Source organism: Mustela nivalis (genome assembly GCF_964662115.1).
Source record: "Mustela nivalis genome assembly, chromosome: 19".
Taxonomy (NCBI): domain Eukaryota; kingdom Metazoa; phylum Chordata; class Mammalia; order Carnivora; family Mustelidae; genus Mustela; species Mustela nivalis.
In genome coordinates this window covers 4556749-4573653 of record NC_139038.1, presented here as the reverse complement: position 1 = coordinate 4573653, position 16905 = coordinate 4556749, and the positions used below count along the sequence as shown (strand labels likewise).

Here is a 16905-nt window from a genome sequence, read left to right as displayed (position 1 = left end):
GTGCTTCTGTGCCTTTCAGGAGTGTTTTAAAGCTTTCCTAGTATAGATTTTGTACATTTCTTGTTAACGCTTTTATCTTTTCTGTTACTCCATGAACTGTGTATATGCTTGAATTATATCTTCTTAGTCTGTTAATGTAACAAGGGCTGTTGGGTTTGTTTGAGTTTTTTAAAAATAATTTTCTTTTTCTTTCTTTCTTCCTTTCTTTGTTGTAAGTTTATGTAAGTCTGCACCCAACGTGGGGCTCAAACTGACAGCCCTGGGATCAAGAGTTGCACATTCTTGGGGTGCCTAGGTGGCTCAATGGGTTAAAGCCTCTGCCTTCGGCTCAGGTCATGATCCCAGGGTCCTGGGATCGAGTCCCACATCGGGCTCTCTGCTCGGCAGGGAGCCTGCTTCCCTTCGTCTCTCGCTGCCTGCCTCTCTGCGTACATGTGATCTCTGTCAGATGGATAAATAAAATCTTTAAAAAAAATAAAATAAAATAAAGAATTACACATTCTTCCAGCTGAGCCAGCCAGGCTCCCCCAGGCCTGTTGCTTTGTATATCCTGATTTTATGTAACACTGTTCTTTCATTGAGTTGGTTTTGTTGTTGATTCTCTTGAGTTATGGGGTATAGCATATCCGTTGCAAATAGAAATAGTTTTACTCTCTCTGTTGATTCATATGCCTAGTTGTTTTCTCCAGCTGGAGGCAGTGAACATTTTGCCTCGTTCCTGACCTTACTGGGATTGTCTCTTACGTTTGTCCATTAAGTAAAACCCTGACTTGAGAACTGAGAAGACTGCGTAAACATGCCCGTGCCTGTGCAGCTGTGTCTCTGTAACTTGTGTGTGCTCTCCTGTGATTCAGATTGTACATGTATCACACATACTCTGTGTATTTGGGTATGAGAGTGTGTGTGTATACACACATTCATGCTAGTGAAGCATCCACTCCTAGTTTCTTGAGGGTTTTTTATATCAGGTATGTATTTTGAACATTGTCAGAGGCTTTTTCAGCTTCTTAGTGGTGATAAAAGTGTTTTCTTAGCCATATTAGAGTAGCCTATTACATGAATGGATTTCCGAAGATTGAACGAGTCAGTATTCTTGGCATAAGCACCACTTAGAGATCATATATTATTTTTTTCATTCTGGTGTTCGATTCCGTTTGCTGACATCTCGTTTTGGATGTTGGTGTTGATACGAGTGGTATCAAGCCGTCGTGCTGATCACGTGGTCAGTCTTCTGACCCCTCCCATCCTTGCCTTGTGGACTCACTGAACCCAAAAAGTTGTGACTCTCCGTGACAGTTCATCAGCTCACTTGGCCCGGATCGACTACAGTGTCCTGCTGTGGATTTTCTGTTGGCTGAACTCCTTTAGTCTCGGGCAGTCTCGGCTGTGGCACCTCCGTCATGGGTAGAAAACCCTGTGTTGATACATGTTTTGTAAACACGGTGATGGGACGCGTCTGCTGAGCACTTTTCTTCTGAAACAGTTGTCGTGTGTCGGCAGGCCGGAGCACCACTGCTTGCAGCAGTGGCATCGGAAACACCCCCTTCAGGAGGCTCCAGCATCCCCATGGCCCTCTGGGGTGGCCCTCTCGCTTGCTTCCGGCAGAGGATATCTTGAACATTTTGAGGAAAGTGTCTCCTGTGATAATCAGTTGTCCTGCTTTCTCGCAAGATTCTGATATCTGGAGGCCGAAATGATAGCTTGGTTTGGCATACAGTTCTGGGTTTGAAATTCTTTTTCTTTCACAAGCCGTGGACAGTTGTCCAAGGGTTTTTCTCAGGTGAGAAGTAGAATGGCAGGTTCCAGGGTCAGTGGTGTTTTTTCCCCCCACCTGTAACTTTTTAGGCATTTTTTTTCCTCCATTTTTTTGGTGTGGGACATTTTATTGGGAAATTTGTAGATCTGTATTCCGCCCCCCCCAGTATTCTTGTTTGCAAATTGAATGGCCCCTTGTGACATGAAGGCTTGTGTGATTCTTCAGCTCACGTATCATTTTTTGTTCTGCCTTTGATTCTTTGTGTTCGTCCTTCTAGTTTTCTCTTTCTGAAAGTGGAATCTGTTCGATCTGGCTTTTGTATCTCAAGCTTTATTTCATCATTTCAATTTCTTGTTATCGGAGACAATTCCTAAATTAGATATTCTGTGTCCCATTTGTTACGTAAGTCTCTTACTTGGGGGTTTTTAAAAAGATTCAACAATTTGATCTTTAATTTCTAAGTAATCTCTGCTGGCTATTTTTTGGAGAATGTTCTCATTATTTGGAAACCGTGTCCTGCTAAATTTATTGAAAAATACAAATCAATAGAAGTTGTTTCCTTTATGAAATTGGTTCTGTCATAGTTTAGCTGCTCACCTTGACACCTATCTTTAATTCACACCGTTTTCCGCAATTAGCTGATGATTCTAGATTTTTTTAAATATTTCAGTTTTTGAGAGAGGAATTCCTGATAGCTCGTGTGAATATACTTCACTAATAATCCCATTTCACTCTTTTCTTTACGGAGGGGATGACTGCAGAGCTCTAGAAGTTTCGGGACTAGGGAAATGCAGGTAGACACTACTTCAGTTTTTTTCTTCCTTTTTTTTTAAATTGTGATAAGTTACATGTAACATGAAATTTACCATTTTACCTTTAAAACATACAGCTCACAGGCATGAAGTACTTTCATGTGCTTGTGCAACCACCACCAACCATCCGTCTCGAGAACACTTCTCATCTTGTAAAACTGAAGCTGCATCCCCATTACAGAGTAATACCTCAACTCCCCCTGTCCCCTGCAAGTGTTGTCCTCTCTGTCGCTCTGATTGTGACTATTCTCAGCACCTAAGTGGACTCATCCAGTGTATGTCTTTTTGTCACTGGTTTGTTTCTCTGAGCATCGTGTCTTCAGAGTCTATCCATGTTGGAACAGATGCCAGAATCTTCTTTTTAAGTCCGAATATTGCTTGCATTGTATGTGTGGCCTGCATTCTGCTTGTCTCTTTATCTGTCAGTGGACACTTGGGTCACTTTTGCATTTTCGCTATTGGGCATGATGCAGCATGGGTGTATAAATTCCTCTCTAAGACCTTACTTCTGATTGTTTTAAGCGTGTCTCCAAAAGTGGACTTGCTGGATCATATGGGAAATTAATGCCAGCTTTATTTTTAATTTTTGAGGAGCTCTCCTGGCTGTAGTGGCTCCCGCAGTTTGCATTCCAGCGACAGTGCATGAGGGTTCTGATTTCTCCAACACGTGTTATTTGCAGGCATTTTGGTAGTAGCCATGCTAAGGGACGGGAGGTGGTAACTCACTGTGGCTTTGATTTGATTTCCCTAATGGCTGGTGACGTTGATCATCTTCCCACATGCTCCTTGGACACGTGTGTGTCGTCTTTGTGAAATGTCTGTTCCAGTCCTTGGCCCATTTTGAATCTTGTTGGTTTCTGTTGTTGGGTGGGTTTGAAGAGTTCTCTCTGTATTCTAGAATGAGGCTTTACCAGAAACATGATTGGCAGATATTTTCCCCATCCTGTAGGTTGCCTTTTTCTTCCGTGGAAGTGTCTTTTTCACACCTCTGGATGGAACTAGAGCGTATCATGCTTAGCGAAATAAGTCAAGCAGAGAAAGACAACTATCATATGATCTCCCTGATATGAGGAAGTGGTGATGCAACATGGGGGCTTGAGTGGGTAGAAGAGGAATCAATGAAACAAGATGGAATTGGGAGGGAGACAAACCATAAGTGACTCTTAATCTCAGAAAACAAACGGAGGGTTGCTGGGGGGAGGGCGGTTGGGAGAAGGGGGTGTGATTATGGACATTGGGGAGGGTATGTGCTTTGGTGAGTGCTGTGAAGTGTGTAAACCTGGTGATTCACAGACCTGTACCCCTGGGGATAAAAATATATGCTTATAAAAATTAAAAAAAAAAAAAAAGACGGCATGCTGGGCAGAGATTTCTCCCAGCTTGAGGATGGAGAGGGAACTCAATGGGAAGCCTGAGGGCATGTCCTGTGGGGGAACACCCACACCAACCCCTTCCCTTTAGCTAGTTTGCACACAAACCTGTCTTCCCATAGAGCAAGGCCATATACATCTCCCATGGGCAGGAGCTGACCCTGTTCTATTCTGTAAACATGACTTTCCTACCAAATGACTAATACAGGACTGGGTTCATTAGGTGCATTACTTCAACACGCACTTCTTGAACCTCTCTTCCCATTGCCTCATGTCCTTGGTCCACAAGGTGTACGTTATATGTATTTGTTGAATGAATAAATGATGCTTTTTCTCATGTTCAAGTGCAATACTGATCACCTCCTAGTCCCAACATAACTTAAACCTATGCAAAACAGAAGGAGTTCAAGAGCCTACAAGTTAGGGGACGTCTCGAAAAAGCCACACTTAAAAAAGGCAAGGGGAGGGGAGGGAAAGGTAGGGAAGGGAAAAGGAAGGGAGAGGGAAGTAAAAGAGAAAGGAAGGAAAGGAGAAATAAAGGGGAAAACTGAAAAGAAAAAGACAATCCCGCCTTATCTAGGATGAGAGTAGAGGTAGAGGGAACGTGGCTGCCTGCTGAGGGAGAAGCTGAGAGAATGGGAGTAGCTACTGAGACAGGCGCCCCGGAGTTGCCCGCGGGACTCTTCCTGAGTCCCTGCTCCTATTTCTTTCTAGTTTTCTCCGTGTTTCCCCTTCACAAAGCAGCTCCTCCTTGTCTGTCACTCAGTCTTATTTCTTTGACACAGACAGAGAGAGATCCCAAGTAGGCAGAGAGGCAGGTGGAGGGTGGGGGTAAGCAGGCTCCCTGCTGAGCAGAGAGCCCCATGCGGGGCTCGATCCCAGGACCCTGAGATCATGACCTGAGCCGAGGCAGCTTCTTCACTGACTGAGCCACATCACACCCCTGATCCCCACCACTCTCCTACTTTTCCATCTCCAGGCACTGGACTTCTTCCATCACTCCTGCTTCTCAGGACAAGCCCGCTGCTCCTCTGCTGTGTGGCTGAACTTCGCTGTTGCTGCCTTTTGACCTCCCCTCAGCGGCCACCTATAGCCCTGGATGCTTTCCGGTTCCAGAAGCTTGGCTGCTCTGACTCTTCTGTGCTCTGGGAGCCACACGTGCTTCTGCCATCAGCTCACACTTCCGAACCACCTCCCTGGATCCGTATTCCTTCTCAGCCTTCGGTGGCCTCTAGCCTCTCCCACTTGCTCAGCTGGTCCCTCTCTTTATCCTCCAAGTCTCTTAAGCTTCACCCCCTTCTCAGCAGCCCGGCTCCCCCTTCTCTTCAACTGGATCCGTCCTGATCTCAGTTTCTCTAGGTGTCCAGGCTGAAACCACCATGTTCTGCTCCAGTGTTCCCAAGCACTCCCAGTTCTCACCTGGCATCAGTCACCGGACTGTTTGCTTTCTTGCCTGTTGTTTACTGCTTTATTATGTGCATCTACCGTCCTGTTTCTTGTGCCTTTACATTCAGGTCTTTCCTCATTTGAGTTGTTTCCTAATCTGCCTTTACCTGCCACCTTGCAGAGACCTAAAGCTTCTTAAATATACATTTTAAGTCTTAGGTGTCTCATATGTTATATCTGTTTCCAAGCTGCCATACTGTTTCTCCTCTTTGTTTCCGTGTCTGCAGAATCTAGCCTCTGCTGTTCCCAGTCCATCAACTGTGTCCCAATTCTGAATGCCATCCCTCTCCTTGAGCTGCTGTAATCAGATGCTGATGTCCGTGTGGCTCTTCTGACCTTGGTGGTTTCACTTTCTGAAATTGCTCCAGGCTGAGGATTTCATCTCATTTATCAGAACTGCACCCCAACCCCAACCCCAACACACACAAACACACAATTTTCCCTTTGGTTTCTCTTTACTCCATTGCTTGTTGTTCCTCTAGAGTGCTGTGTTCATCTCCTACATATCTCACATCTCCCAAGCTATTCCAAATCCCCATGAGGCCCCATTATTTCAATCCTTATTTGTTCAACTTCTCCAACATCTCCTGTGATAGATCTGTCCCCAAACTGTTACCTTCCCTGACCACCTGAGTTTTGCCAATCTCCTACCATAGCCAGTGTGTTGTATAAATAATTTTTCAGATACCTCTCCTTCCTTGCTCCCTGGGAGAGAACCTCTAAATCTTTGGTATCCTGAGTGATAGGAGTGTTTGTTACTCACACTGGGCCCCGTGGACCAAACTTGAGTTTGTGCTGGTGAGATGAGTCAGGATAGGGCCAGCCATACCAGGAACCCCAACAGGGGTGGGGCTTTGAACCACTTGATATCAGCCCAATCTCTAGGGGAAGGAAGAGAGTTGGAGACTGTGTTCGAGGTATGGCCAATGATGGAGTTAATCACACTTGCATAATGAAACCCCAATAAAAACTCTGGTCACCAAGCTCAGGTGATCTTCATGACGGGTGATATGCATCTATGTGCCAAGACATCCATGGGATGCTTCCCGCGGACACTGAAGCTTGGTATTTGAGACAGCCCCAGTATTCTCTGGTGCTACCATCTCCCAAGATGGTTTCCTCCAATATTCAGGATTCCTGCCATTAACTCTTTCTTCTCCATGCCTCTCTTATTTGACAGCTTTAGCTCCTCCTATCTTACTGTGTTTCTCAGAAAGTTCTCCCAAAGCCTCATTTCTTTCCAGTTGTTCTATTTCATCCCATACTGTAGATTTTCCTTCTTCCAAAGAAGGGTGCTCCCTTGCACCTGTGGGTCTGCTTGCCATGGATCATCGCCTAAAATGCATACTCTCACTGAGGCACGTTGCCTTTGTTGTGAATTTCAGATTATCTAGGTCCCCATAGCTCTGTCTTCCTTCTTTCCCTTTTCCTGCCTCAATATCTTTGCCTTGTTTCTTGCTTTAAGACACAAGCTCAGTGTTCACTTTATCTTCTTTTTTTTTTTTTTAAGATTTTATTTATTCAACAGAGAGAGATCACAAGTAGGCAGAGAGGGAGGTAGAGAGAGAGGAGGAAGCAGGCTCCCCGCCAAGCAGAGAGCCCGATGCGGGGCTCGATCCCAGGACCCTGGGATCATGACCTGAGCCGAAAGCAGAGGCTTTAACCCACTGAGCCACCCAGGCGCCCCTTCTTTTTTTTTTTTTTCTACATAAAAGGTAACTTGCACTTGCTGCCTTTGGGTGGCTCAGGGGGTTAAATGTCTGCTTTCGGCTTAGGTCATGATCTGTAGGTCCTGGGATCGAGACCGCCCGCATCTGCATCCGGTTCTCTGTACAGAGGGGAGCCTGCTTCCCCTGTCTCTTTCTGCCTGCCTCTCTGCCTACTTGTGATCTCTCTCTGTCCAATAAATAAATAAAATCTTAAAAAAAAACCTCACATCCTCATTAAAAAAAAACTTACTCTTATTTTTCAAAGGTAAGAAGTATGGCTGAATAATCACAACCCCATTAAGAAAGAGTATCATTGGACAGTGAACTGTAAGACCATTGAGATGACCACAAACACCACGAAGATGAAGACTTTTATCTTTATTATGTTTCCTCAAGAGACACATTGCAGTGTCCTCTTTAATAACCTAAAATAACATAAAACAACTTACAAACGTGTCATCCAGGCAAGTAAAGGAATTACAACTGATTCCCACAATTTAATAATGAAGACTACATGTCAAATAAACATTTACAGTAATAACAACTTGAGGGAATCACCTACCTAGTTATAAGTGTAATTGATATATAGCTATAGTAAAAACACAAAAACCTATGCCGAATATGTCAACAATATTTTATCTACAGGTGTAATCTCATCACAAAACTTTGTAGGAACATGTTTTGAAAACTATGACTATTTCAGAACTTTTATAAATAAATACATAAATATAAAATATAAAAATAAATAAAATAGTTCTAAGGACAACATTTTCAAAATATACCAATGAAATTCATGGCGTAATATTAGGTTATGATAATCCTTTGTCTCTCGTTTTATATTTTTGAAGTAATCTCCTCCTTGTTTGTGTCCCAATGCATAAAAAACAGGATCTCCAACTCCTACCTCAAACGAGATTTGAATTTAAAAAAATCTGACATAATTTTTGGTACCACCCCAGGAAAGGGTGGATCCTGAACAAAGGCCTGGTTTCTTATTGTCCTTCTCTGGTCTCCTATAGGTACTCGCAGCTCCTCGGAGTACAATATGAAAATTCCCTTTAGCTAATTTTATAAGGTCTTGGGTTCTTCTAGATTATCTGCACAAGAGACTCCTCTCTTCCTTCCTCATGCCTGTTGTTAGTGTCTAGATTGATTTCCTGCTGTAAACCTGCGTCTCCCCGGGGCTCAGGGATCTGAAATTGAGAGAAAGAGAGGAAGTCAGATCACAAGGAGTCAACGCTCCAGACATCTTGGTCAGTTCTAACCAGAATTTAGACTAATTCATAAATCCAACTTTATCTCTAATCCTTCATTCTAAACCCCAATTCATTTTCAGTTATGACTCTTGGACTTTGGTGACCCTGACCCCCCAAATTTTTTCATGAGCCTAAGGTCACACCCGGTTATCTGCTTGATAGCCAGGACTCTAGGTGATTCTGCTCAGGGAGTAAAGCAAACTAGAGGGTGGCCTGGGTGGCTCAAGCGGTTGAGTGTCTGCCTTTGGCTCAGGTAACCGGGAATGAGTTCCACATCAGGCTCCTTGCTCAAATGAGGAGCCTGCTTCTCCCTCTGCCTGCTACTCCCCTGCCTGTGTTCTCTCTCTGTCTCTGACAAATAGAATCTTTAAAAATAAAACAAAAACAAAACCACAACAACAACAAAACAAACTAACAAACTTGAGAGAATGTTGCTTTCGACCTGAAACTCACCTTGGTCCTTTTTTGCTACTTAATGTCTGAACAAAGAACCATACTGCAAACATCAACATCATGAATCATGAGACCACCTAATCCTCCATTCTAACCCTAGATCCTAATGTTTAACCATAACACCTAGTCCTAAATTTGGTCAGTGCTGCATGGTCTAATGTTTGTCTCTTCACCTCCCTCAAATTTGTACCTTGAGATCCTAACCCACAAGGTGATGGTGCTATAAGATGAGGTCTTTGGGATGATTGGGCCACGAGGGGGGGGGGGCCCTCAACAATGGCAGTAGTGCTCTGATGAAAGAGACCCCAGTGACATAACTCAGAACCCTCTTAGTCTGCAACCTTGTAAAGGGTCCAGCACCCTGCTCGCAGACTTCCAGCCTCCAAACCATGAGAAATAAATGTCTGTTGCTCAAAGCCATGTAGAACTTTTTTGTGGGAGCTCGAATGGACTGAGAACTAGTTCACATGATTTAAACCAAATCTTTACTTAATCCTCTGCCCAAATCTATAACTCTATGTGCTGACCACATTAAGCTATGCTAAAACTAGTATTTCTTTTTTTTTTTTAAAGATTTTATTTATTTGACAGAAAGATCACACGTAGGCAGAGAGGCAGGCAGAGAGAGACGGGGAAGCAGGCTCCTGGCTGAGCAGAGAGCCCGATGTGGTGCGCGATCCCAGGACCCTGGGATCATGACATAAGCTGAAGGCAGAGGCTTTAACCCCCTGAGCCACCCAGGCACCCTGAAACTAGTATTTCTGAAGGTTCACTCATTCTGACAAACTCCTTGACTGTGAACCTGAGGGGAAAGATGTAATGGAACGAGATGAGAGACTCGTCCAGAAGTGGGCAGGGGACACAAAGGACTCACAGATGCCATCTGACATAAGCAATGTGTTCGCAAGCAAATGTGGATGAACACACAGCTAGTCCATATTGATCTTTTATTATTGGATACATAGACTGTTCCATCCAATGTCCTATTGTTAGACATTTACTTTGTTGTAAATAAATCCCCAGAGTTCATATCTCTGAGGCATGAAAGAGAAAGTAAAAACACAATGTAGGGGAAAAAATTGGAAACTTGCTCCCTTTTCACAGAAAGTCAACATTTCCTCAGAGCTATCATCTGGGCCCAGTTGGTTTCCATGGAATTATTTCAGCCAAGTCCATGCCTCTGTGACAAACTGGTTTTCCTGAGGTCCTTAAGGTTTTCCACACGTCTCCCTGAGTCATGGCTCTGTGGGGTTGTCAGCTCGTGGCTGGGACCTGAGTGCGTGTACGGCTTCCACCTCATAGTGCATGGAAGGCTGACGTGTGGGGCTAGGGAGATGAGTGTGGGCTCAGCTACTGGATTCCTCAGATCTCCTCATTACACAAGAAATCATTGTGCCTGGACCCATGAGGACAGTAACCTACCTTCCCTTAGGCCGATGACCTCAGGCCTCCATGGCCCTAGGAGACCTAGGGCATCAGAGTGAGGCGGTCTCGCCCCCACACCCACAGGTCTGGATCAAAAGCCTGGATCTAGAAGACAAGCGGCCCCATGAGAACACAACTTCCAGATGGGCCCTGCCCCCGCGACCCCCGACCTGCTCCCTCCTGTCGTCCAGACCCTTAATTCTTTCTGGTCCCAAATCCCCATGTCCCTCGCTGCACCTCCTCTCTCTCCCATTGGGCCCCACAGCCGAAATCCCTCCAGCCAACCTACCTCTTCACACTCTTCTCGGGACACCCTGGTCCTCCAGTTCATGGATCGTATAAATTGGAATCTCAGTTTGTGGAACAAGGGTCGCTCGGACCGGTTCTTCCCATAGAGGAATGAAAAGATGGCCTGTTTGGGGGCCTGGTTATCCTCTTCCATATCACTGGCCAGGTAGCTGGAGAGAGACATCAGGTGGCTGGTCAGGAGCAGGACGGGAAGGATGCCCCTCCCCCACCTGAGCTCAGCTTCCCAGCAAGGACATAGGTTGCTTATTACCCAGTGTCACAGAGTGCCACTCAGTCATCAAGAGGGCAAAGGGATATTGAAAAAGAAAGCCAAAGTTGGTGGCATCACAATTCCGGATTTCAAGCTCTATTACAAAGCTGTCATCAAGACAGCATGGTACTGGCACAAAAACAGACACATAGATCAATGGAACAGAATAGAGCGCCCAGAAATAGACCTTCAACTCTACAGTCAACTAATCTTCGACAAAGCAGGAAAGACTGTCCAATGGAAAAAAGACAGCCTCTTCAATAAATGGTGCTGGGAATATTGGACAGCCACATGCAGAAAAATGAAATTGGACCATTTCCTTACACCACACACGAAAATAGACTCGAAATGGATGAAGGACCTCAATGTGCGAAAGGAATCCATCAAAATCCTTGAGGAGAACACAGGCAGCAACCTCTTCGACCTCAGCCGCAGCAACATCTTCCTAGGAACAACGCCAAAGGCAAGGGAAGCAAGGGCAAAAATGAACTACTGGGATTTCATCAAGATCAAAAGCTTTTGCACAGCAAAGGAAACAGTTAACAAAATCAAAAGACAACTGACAGAATGGGAGAAGATATTTGCAAACGACATATCAGATAAAGGACTAGTGTCCAGAATCTATAAAGAACTTAGCAAACTCAACACCCAAAGAACAAATAATCCAATCAAGAAATGGGCAGAGGACATGAACAGACATTTCTGCAAAGAAGACATCCAGAGGGCCAACAGACACATGAAAAAGTGCTCCATATCACTCGGCATCAGGGAAATACAAATCAAAACCACAATGAGATACCACCTCACGCCAGTCAGAATAGCTAAAATCAATAAGTCAGGAAATGACAGATGCTGGCGAGGATGCGGAGAAAGGGGAACCCTCCTACACTGTTGGTGGGAATGCAAGCTGGTGCAGCCACTCTGGAAAACAGCATGGAGGTTCCTCAAAATGTTGAAAATAGAACTGCCCTATGACCCAGCAATTGCACTACTGGGTATTTACCCTAAAGATACAAACGTAGTGATCCAAAGGGGCACGTGCACCCGAATGTTTATAGCAGCAATGTCCACAATAGTCAAACTATGGAAAGAACCTAAATGTCCATCAACAGATGAATGGATCAAGAGGATGTGGTATATATACACAATGGAATACTATGCAGCCATCAAAAGAAATGAAATCTTGCCATTTGTGACAACATGGATGGAACTAGAGCATATCATGCTTAGCGAAATAAGTCAAGCAGAGAAAGACAACTATCATATGATCTCCCTGATATGAGGAAGTGGTGATGCAACATGGGGGCTTAAGTGCGTAGAAGAAGAATCAATGAAACAAGATGGAATTGGAAGGGAGACAAACCATAAGTGACTGTTAATCTCACAAAACAAACAGAGGGTTGCTGGGGGGAGGGGGTTGGGAGAAGGAGGTGGGATTAAGGACATTGGGGAGGGTATGTGCTTTGGTGAGTGCTATGAAGTGTGTAAACCTGGTGATTCACAGACCTCTACCCCTGGGGATAAAAATATATGTTTATAAAAAATTTAAAAAAAAAGAAGGCATGGCTGGGCAGAGACTTCTCCCAGTTGAGGATGGAGAGGGAACTCAATGGGAAGCCTGAGGGCATGTCCTGTGGGGGGACACCCACACCCACCCCTTCCCTTTAGCGAGTTGGTGCACAAACCTGTCTTCCCATAGAGCAAGGCCATATACATCTCCCATGGGCAGGAGCTGACCCTGTTCTATTCTGTAACCATGACTTTCCTACCAAATGACTAATACAGGACTGGGTTCATGGGTGCGTGAATTCAACACGCACTTCTTGAACCTCTCTTCCCATTGCCTCATGTCCTTGGTCCATAACTTATACTCTATATGTATTTGTTGAATGAATAAATAATGCCTTTTTTTAAGTTTAAGTGCAATACTGATCACCTCCTAGTCCCAACATAACTTAAACCTATGCAAAACAGAAGGAATTGTGCAGTGTCTTTGAGAGTGTGGTAATATCTTGACAAATCCTGCAGGCATCGAGTCTAATGGGATAGGGGAAGGGGACAGGGGGGTGGAGCGGTGAGTGGATAGGCAATAACCATAGTCCAGAATCTCCATGACACTCGGATTTTAACAGAAGTGCTGCTGCGGTGCAGAAGTCAGGGAGGTTGGCGGGGCAGGGAAGGGGGGAGCATCTGAAGATTTGGGAGTTGAAGTTGACCTTGAGGACAAGTCGTTTTCCTCAGGTATAGGTGCAAAATTACCTAGACAGAAAACGCAATATAGGAACAGAGGGAAGTGTCCTTAGAAGGTTGAAACACCAAGGGGATGAGCAAGTCGGAAGAAGACGAAAGGCTTGGATCCAAGCCTGGCCTTGACCCAGAACACCACTGGCCCTGGAGAGTGGAGGCGGAGACCAGAACTTTGAAGGACTTCATGCACCTAGCGCCCACAGGCTTCCGGACAGTGTTGTAAGACACACCCGCGGAAGCATTCACAACAGATCTGTGCTATGTCTTGGGGGCGTGAATCGAGGCATTTGTGATGGGAATGCTTAGGAGGAAAACAATTACTCTTGGTATCGCTGTGGGAAGGGGACAGACGGAGGATCAGGACCGGCTGCTTCGCTAGTCTGTTTGCTCAGGGCAGGGCCGTGTCCGTTCCTTCCTTCTGTCCTCTTAGAAGGGTCTTCTGTTTGCTTCTCCTGGCTGACGTCAGGGATGTTTGTGTTTACAAGGAACAGTCTAAAAAAGCACTATACTATAATCCTATGGTTTTTACACACGGGGTCAACAGTTTTTCTAAAAAAGTAGTTTAATAAACGGTTACAAATGGTTTGAAAAAAAAGGAGATGAAAGTTTAGGGTCCCAATTTCCCCCTCCATCCACCCAGGTAGCGAATTGTACTGCGGGATGAGACAAAAATACTCACAGGGCTATGAAGAAATGGATTCGCTGGTACTGCCAGGAGAAGAGGCCAGCACGGCTGAAGTAAGCTATGACCATAGACAGGAGATACTGGTGGCAAGAGGAGACACAGTGTCAGAGAGAGGTGACATCCTGGGCGAGGAAAACCAGTGGGGGATGGGGACATGAGGCTGGAGCAGGTTCTCCCGCTTTGACAGACTGGGTGAATTTGCTTATTTGGTGTCAACAGGTTGGTTGCAAACCAAAGAAGTCAAGGGGAAGAGTTGATGGTGCTCCCAGGATAGCAAGCTGTGCTGGTCTGAGGGCTTGTCTTCAGGACAGCCGGCCTCTGGAGGGTCTCTGAGAAGCTGGAGCCAAGGGGTGCCCCACCCAAGAGCTGAGAGAGAAGGGACTTAAGGTGGCAACAGCCAGAGGGGCATGCCTGGGACTCAGGTCCCAGAGGACCTGCAGGAAACCACGAGGTCCCCAGCGGGAAGTGTTGGCAGGATGAGGTTGGAGACAGGGTTTTGGAGGCATCGCCCTGCCCCAGGACAGATGTTGGAGCAAGAACATATCTGAGTGGAGAACAATGATACCTTGTCGGATACGCTCAAATTTTTGTCCCAGGCCAGAAATTTTTGAATGACAGGATCCTCTGTGAAAAGAGGGCATAGGTCAGGTTGACAAGCAGAATGGGGTTACTGTGGGAGCATTCCAGGGCAAAGAGGAGAATGATGCCTCTCCTGGGGAACTTCCAGGATGTGGCCAGCGGTGAGGCTGATGGGCAAAAGGGAGCAAAAACCAGTCACCGCCCAGGGAACGTTGGTGGCTTCCTGCGTGGGGAGGCTGAGGGAGCACACCTGTAAGATTGGATGGGAGGTCAACAGGGACGCTGTCTCATCATGCATGGACATGCCACTGCGGAGACCACAGTCATTCCCTGTCATTATCTCATCCCACAGTGACATAAGGGTCTAAAGATGGGATGTCATTTCCACACCCCCTGCCCAACTCCACACACACAGCCAAAGACATTTAGTGTCAAAAGGCCAATAAGGGGAACCTGGGTGGCTCCATGGCTTAAAGCTTCTGCTTCGGCTCACGTCATGATCCCAGGGTTCTGGGATCGAGCCCCACATCAGGCTCTCTCCTCAACGGGGAGCCTGCTTTCCCCCTCTTTTTCTGTCTGCCTCTGCCTGCTTGTGATCTCTCTCTCTCTCTCTCTGACAAATAAATAAAATATCAAAAAAAAAAAAAAAAGCAAAACACCAATAAGAACTAAGACATCTCAGGAGTTTAACTGAAACCAAGCTTTCTCATCCCAAGTACAGACCTTTCTCCAAGTCTCACCTAATCCTCTGTCATTTTTATGTGTCCCCAGTGACGGATCATTATGGAGTCCTCCAAGGATGGAGAGCTCACCAACCTTCAGAGAATTCTTTTCCACTGGAAAATTCTTTTCCATTGGAAGCTTCTTGAATTTAAAGAGAAAATGGAAGAGGGTTGGAGGAGATCTTCTTACCAAGCAACTTTTTGAAGACCTCGTGGTGTTCAGGGAGCACTGAAGACACCCGTTGTCTCTTCAACTTCATCTTGAGGCCACACAGTGACTCCACGACCCAGATGTCCTCAGCGCCAGAGTCCGTCTCCTCATCTGACTCATCCCTTCCTCTCTTCCTTGTGGGGGACTCAGGCATGGGGCGGGGGTCTACCCAGGGGGCTGAGTGAAGAAACCAGGCTACAGTATAAGGCTTTTGTCTTTGGAATTCAGCCACCCCTTCTCCCCCTCCAAAAACCCCAACTTCCCCTTCATTCTCTCCAGCCTTCCTGACAATTGACATCTCCCCAACCATGTTTCCATCTTTCTCCTTTGTTGATACACATCTGTCCCCATTCATCTTTGGCACTGTTTCACCACCCCCATCCTCAAAATTTCATTGTAGATAACTTCTCCGCTGGGAATAATGACATAATTACCTCTCTTCCTTTACCTCCTCTTTGGACCTCATCTCCTAACCCTCTTTCCCTACTTCTTGGGTATTCCTTCCATGGTTACAGTTTTGTCCCCAACTCCTATACTTTCCTTCTCCAATCCCCGGCTTTCTGGATCTCTCCTGTCACACACACCCTACTCAGACACTCCTTCCTGACTTTTGTACCCATTCCTCTTTACTAGCCAAGCCTCTCAAGTCCGTTCCTCTTCCTCCTTTCTCACCTGATGGTCCTGGAATTTCATCATCCACCACATTGAAGGGGTACCCTGAGGTGCTAGGCTGGGGACTCTGGTCCTCAGACTGGGAATGCGGTTGATTAGGTTGATCATCAGCCATGATTTCTCCCTATCTCTCTGGCCTCCCAGAAACCCTAGACCCTTTCTGGGCCAATTCCGACAGAACACAAGCCCTTGATCCCTTCTCCAAGCTGGGGCAAAGCCAGGAGTGGCGAAAAGGTCTGTGAAGATACAGTTGTCCACCTCTGCTGCCAAGTACCATGGAATCTGGTCCTTCCAATCAGGAAGGTCGGAAGCCTCTGATGTCACAGGTCATTTCAGCCTGGCAACCAGTTTGAAGGGAAACACGTAACTGCCACACTGGTGTCCAGTTTGGGATCTCGATGTAAGGGCTGTTTCCAGCCACCGACCCAGCCTTGGACCATCCTCCAAAACTGTCCTCGAGGGGTCTGGATCACTCTACTCCTCTCCAGCAGATGCCCGGCTCTCTCCCCTCTTGGTACATGTTGGGCTCTCTCCATCCTTCCTATTCCTAATTCAGGGCACAATCTAGTGCGAGAAGGAGGAAAGAGACAAGGGAATTTGGGATGGGCCGAAACGTAAGAACTTACAAGACAGACATAAGTATGTCAAGAAGGTCCAGGTACATGGACTTGTTGGAATTAAAAGTTAGTTTAAGGGACACCTGGGTGGCTCAGTTGGTTAAGCGGCTGCCTTCGGCTCAGGTCACGATCCATCATTCTGGAATTGAGTCCCACATCAGGCTCCTGGCTCGTCGGGGAACCTGCTTCTCCCTCTGCCTCTGCCTGCCTCTCTGCCTGTGCTCACTCGCTCCCTCTCCCTCTCTCTCTCTGACAAATAAATAAATAATTTTTTTAAAAAAAAAAGTTAGTTTAAATCGCTTAATTTGGTAGACTTCTTCCGCTCCATGTTTTACTGACATTGTGTTGGGGGTGGGTGTTCAGTGGTGGGGGAGCACTCACGCTCT

At 46.0% G+C, this 16905-nt stretch overlaps 2 protein-coding genes across 2 annotated transcripts in view; one reads left to right on the top strand and one right to left on the bottom strand.

Moving 5' to 3' along the window:
- Positions 1 to 16905, top strand: part of RBAK (RB associated KRAB zinc finger) — an 813856-nt gene that overhangs the window by 85377 nt on the left and 711574 nt on the right. The window lies entirely within an intron of this gene.
- On the bottom strand, positions 10270 to 16017 carry LOC309854222 (speedy protein E4-like; the record flags this gene model as incomplete). The annotated part of the gene is made up of 6 exons (XM_082713054.1): positions 10270 to 10332; positions 10517 to 10685; positions 13713 to 13798; positions 14284 to 14342; positions 15210 to 15407; positions 15903 to 16017. The coding sequence occupies 6 exons, from the start codon at positions 16015 to 16017 to the stop codon at positions 10270 to 10272; spliced, it is 690 nt and encodes a 229-aa protein (XP_082569180.1).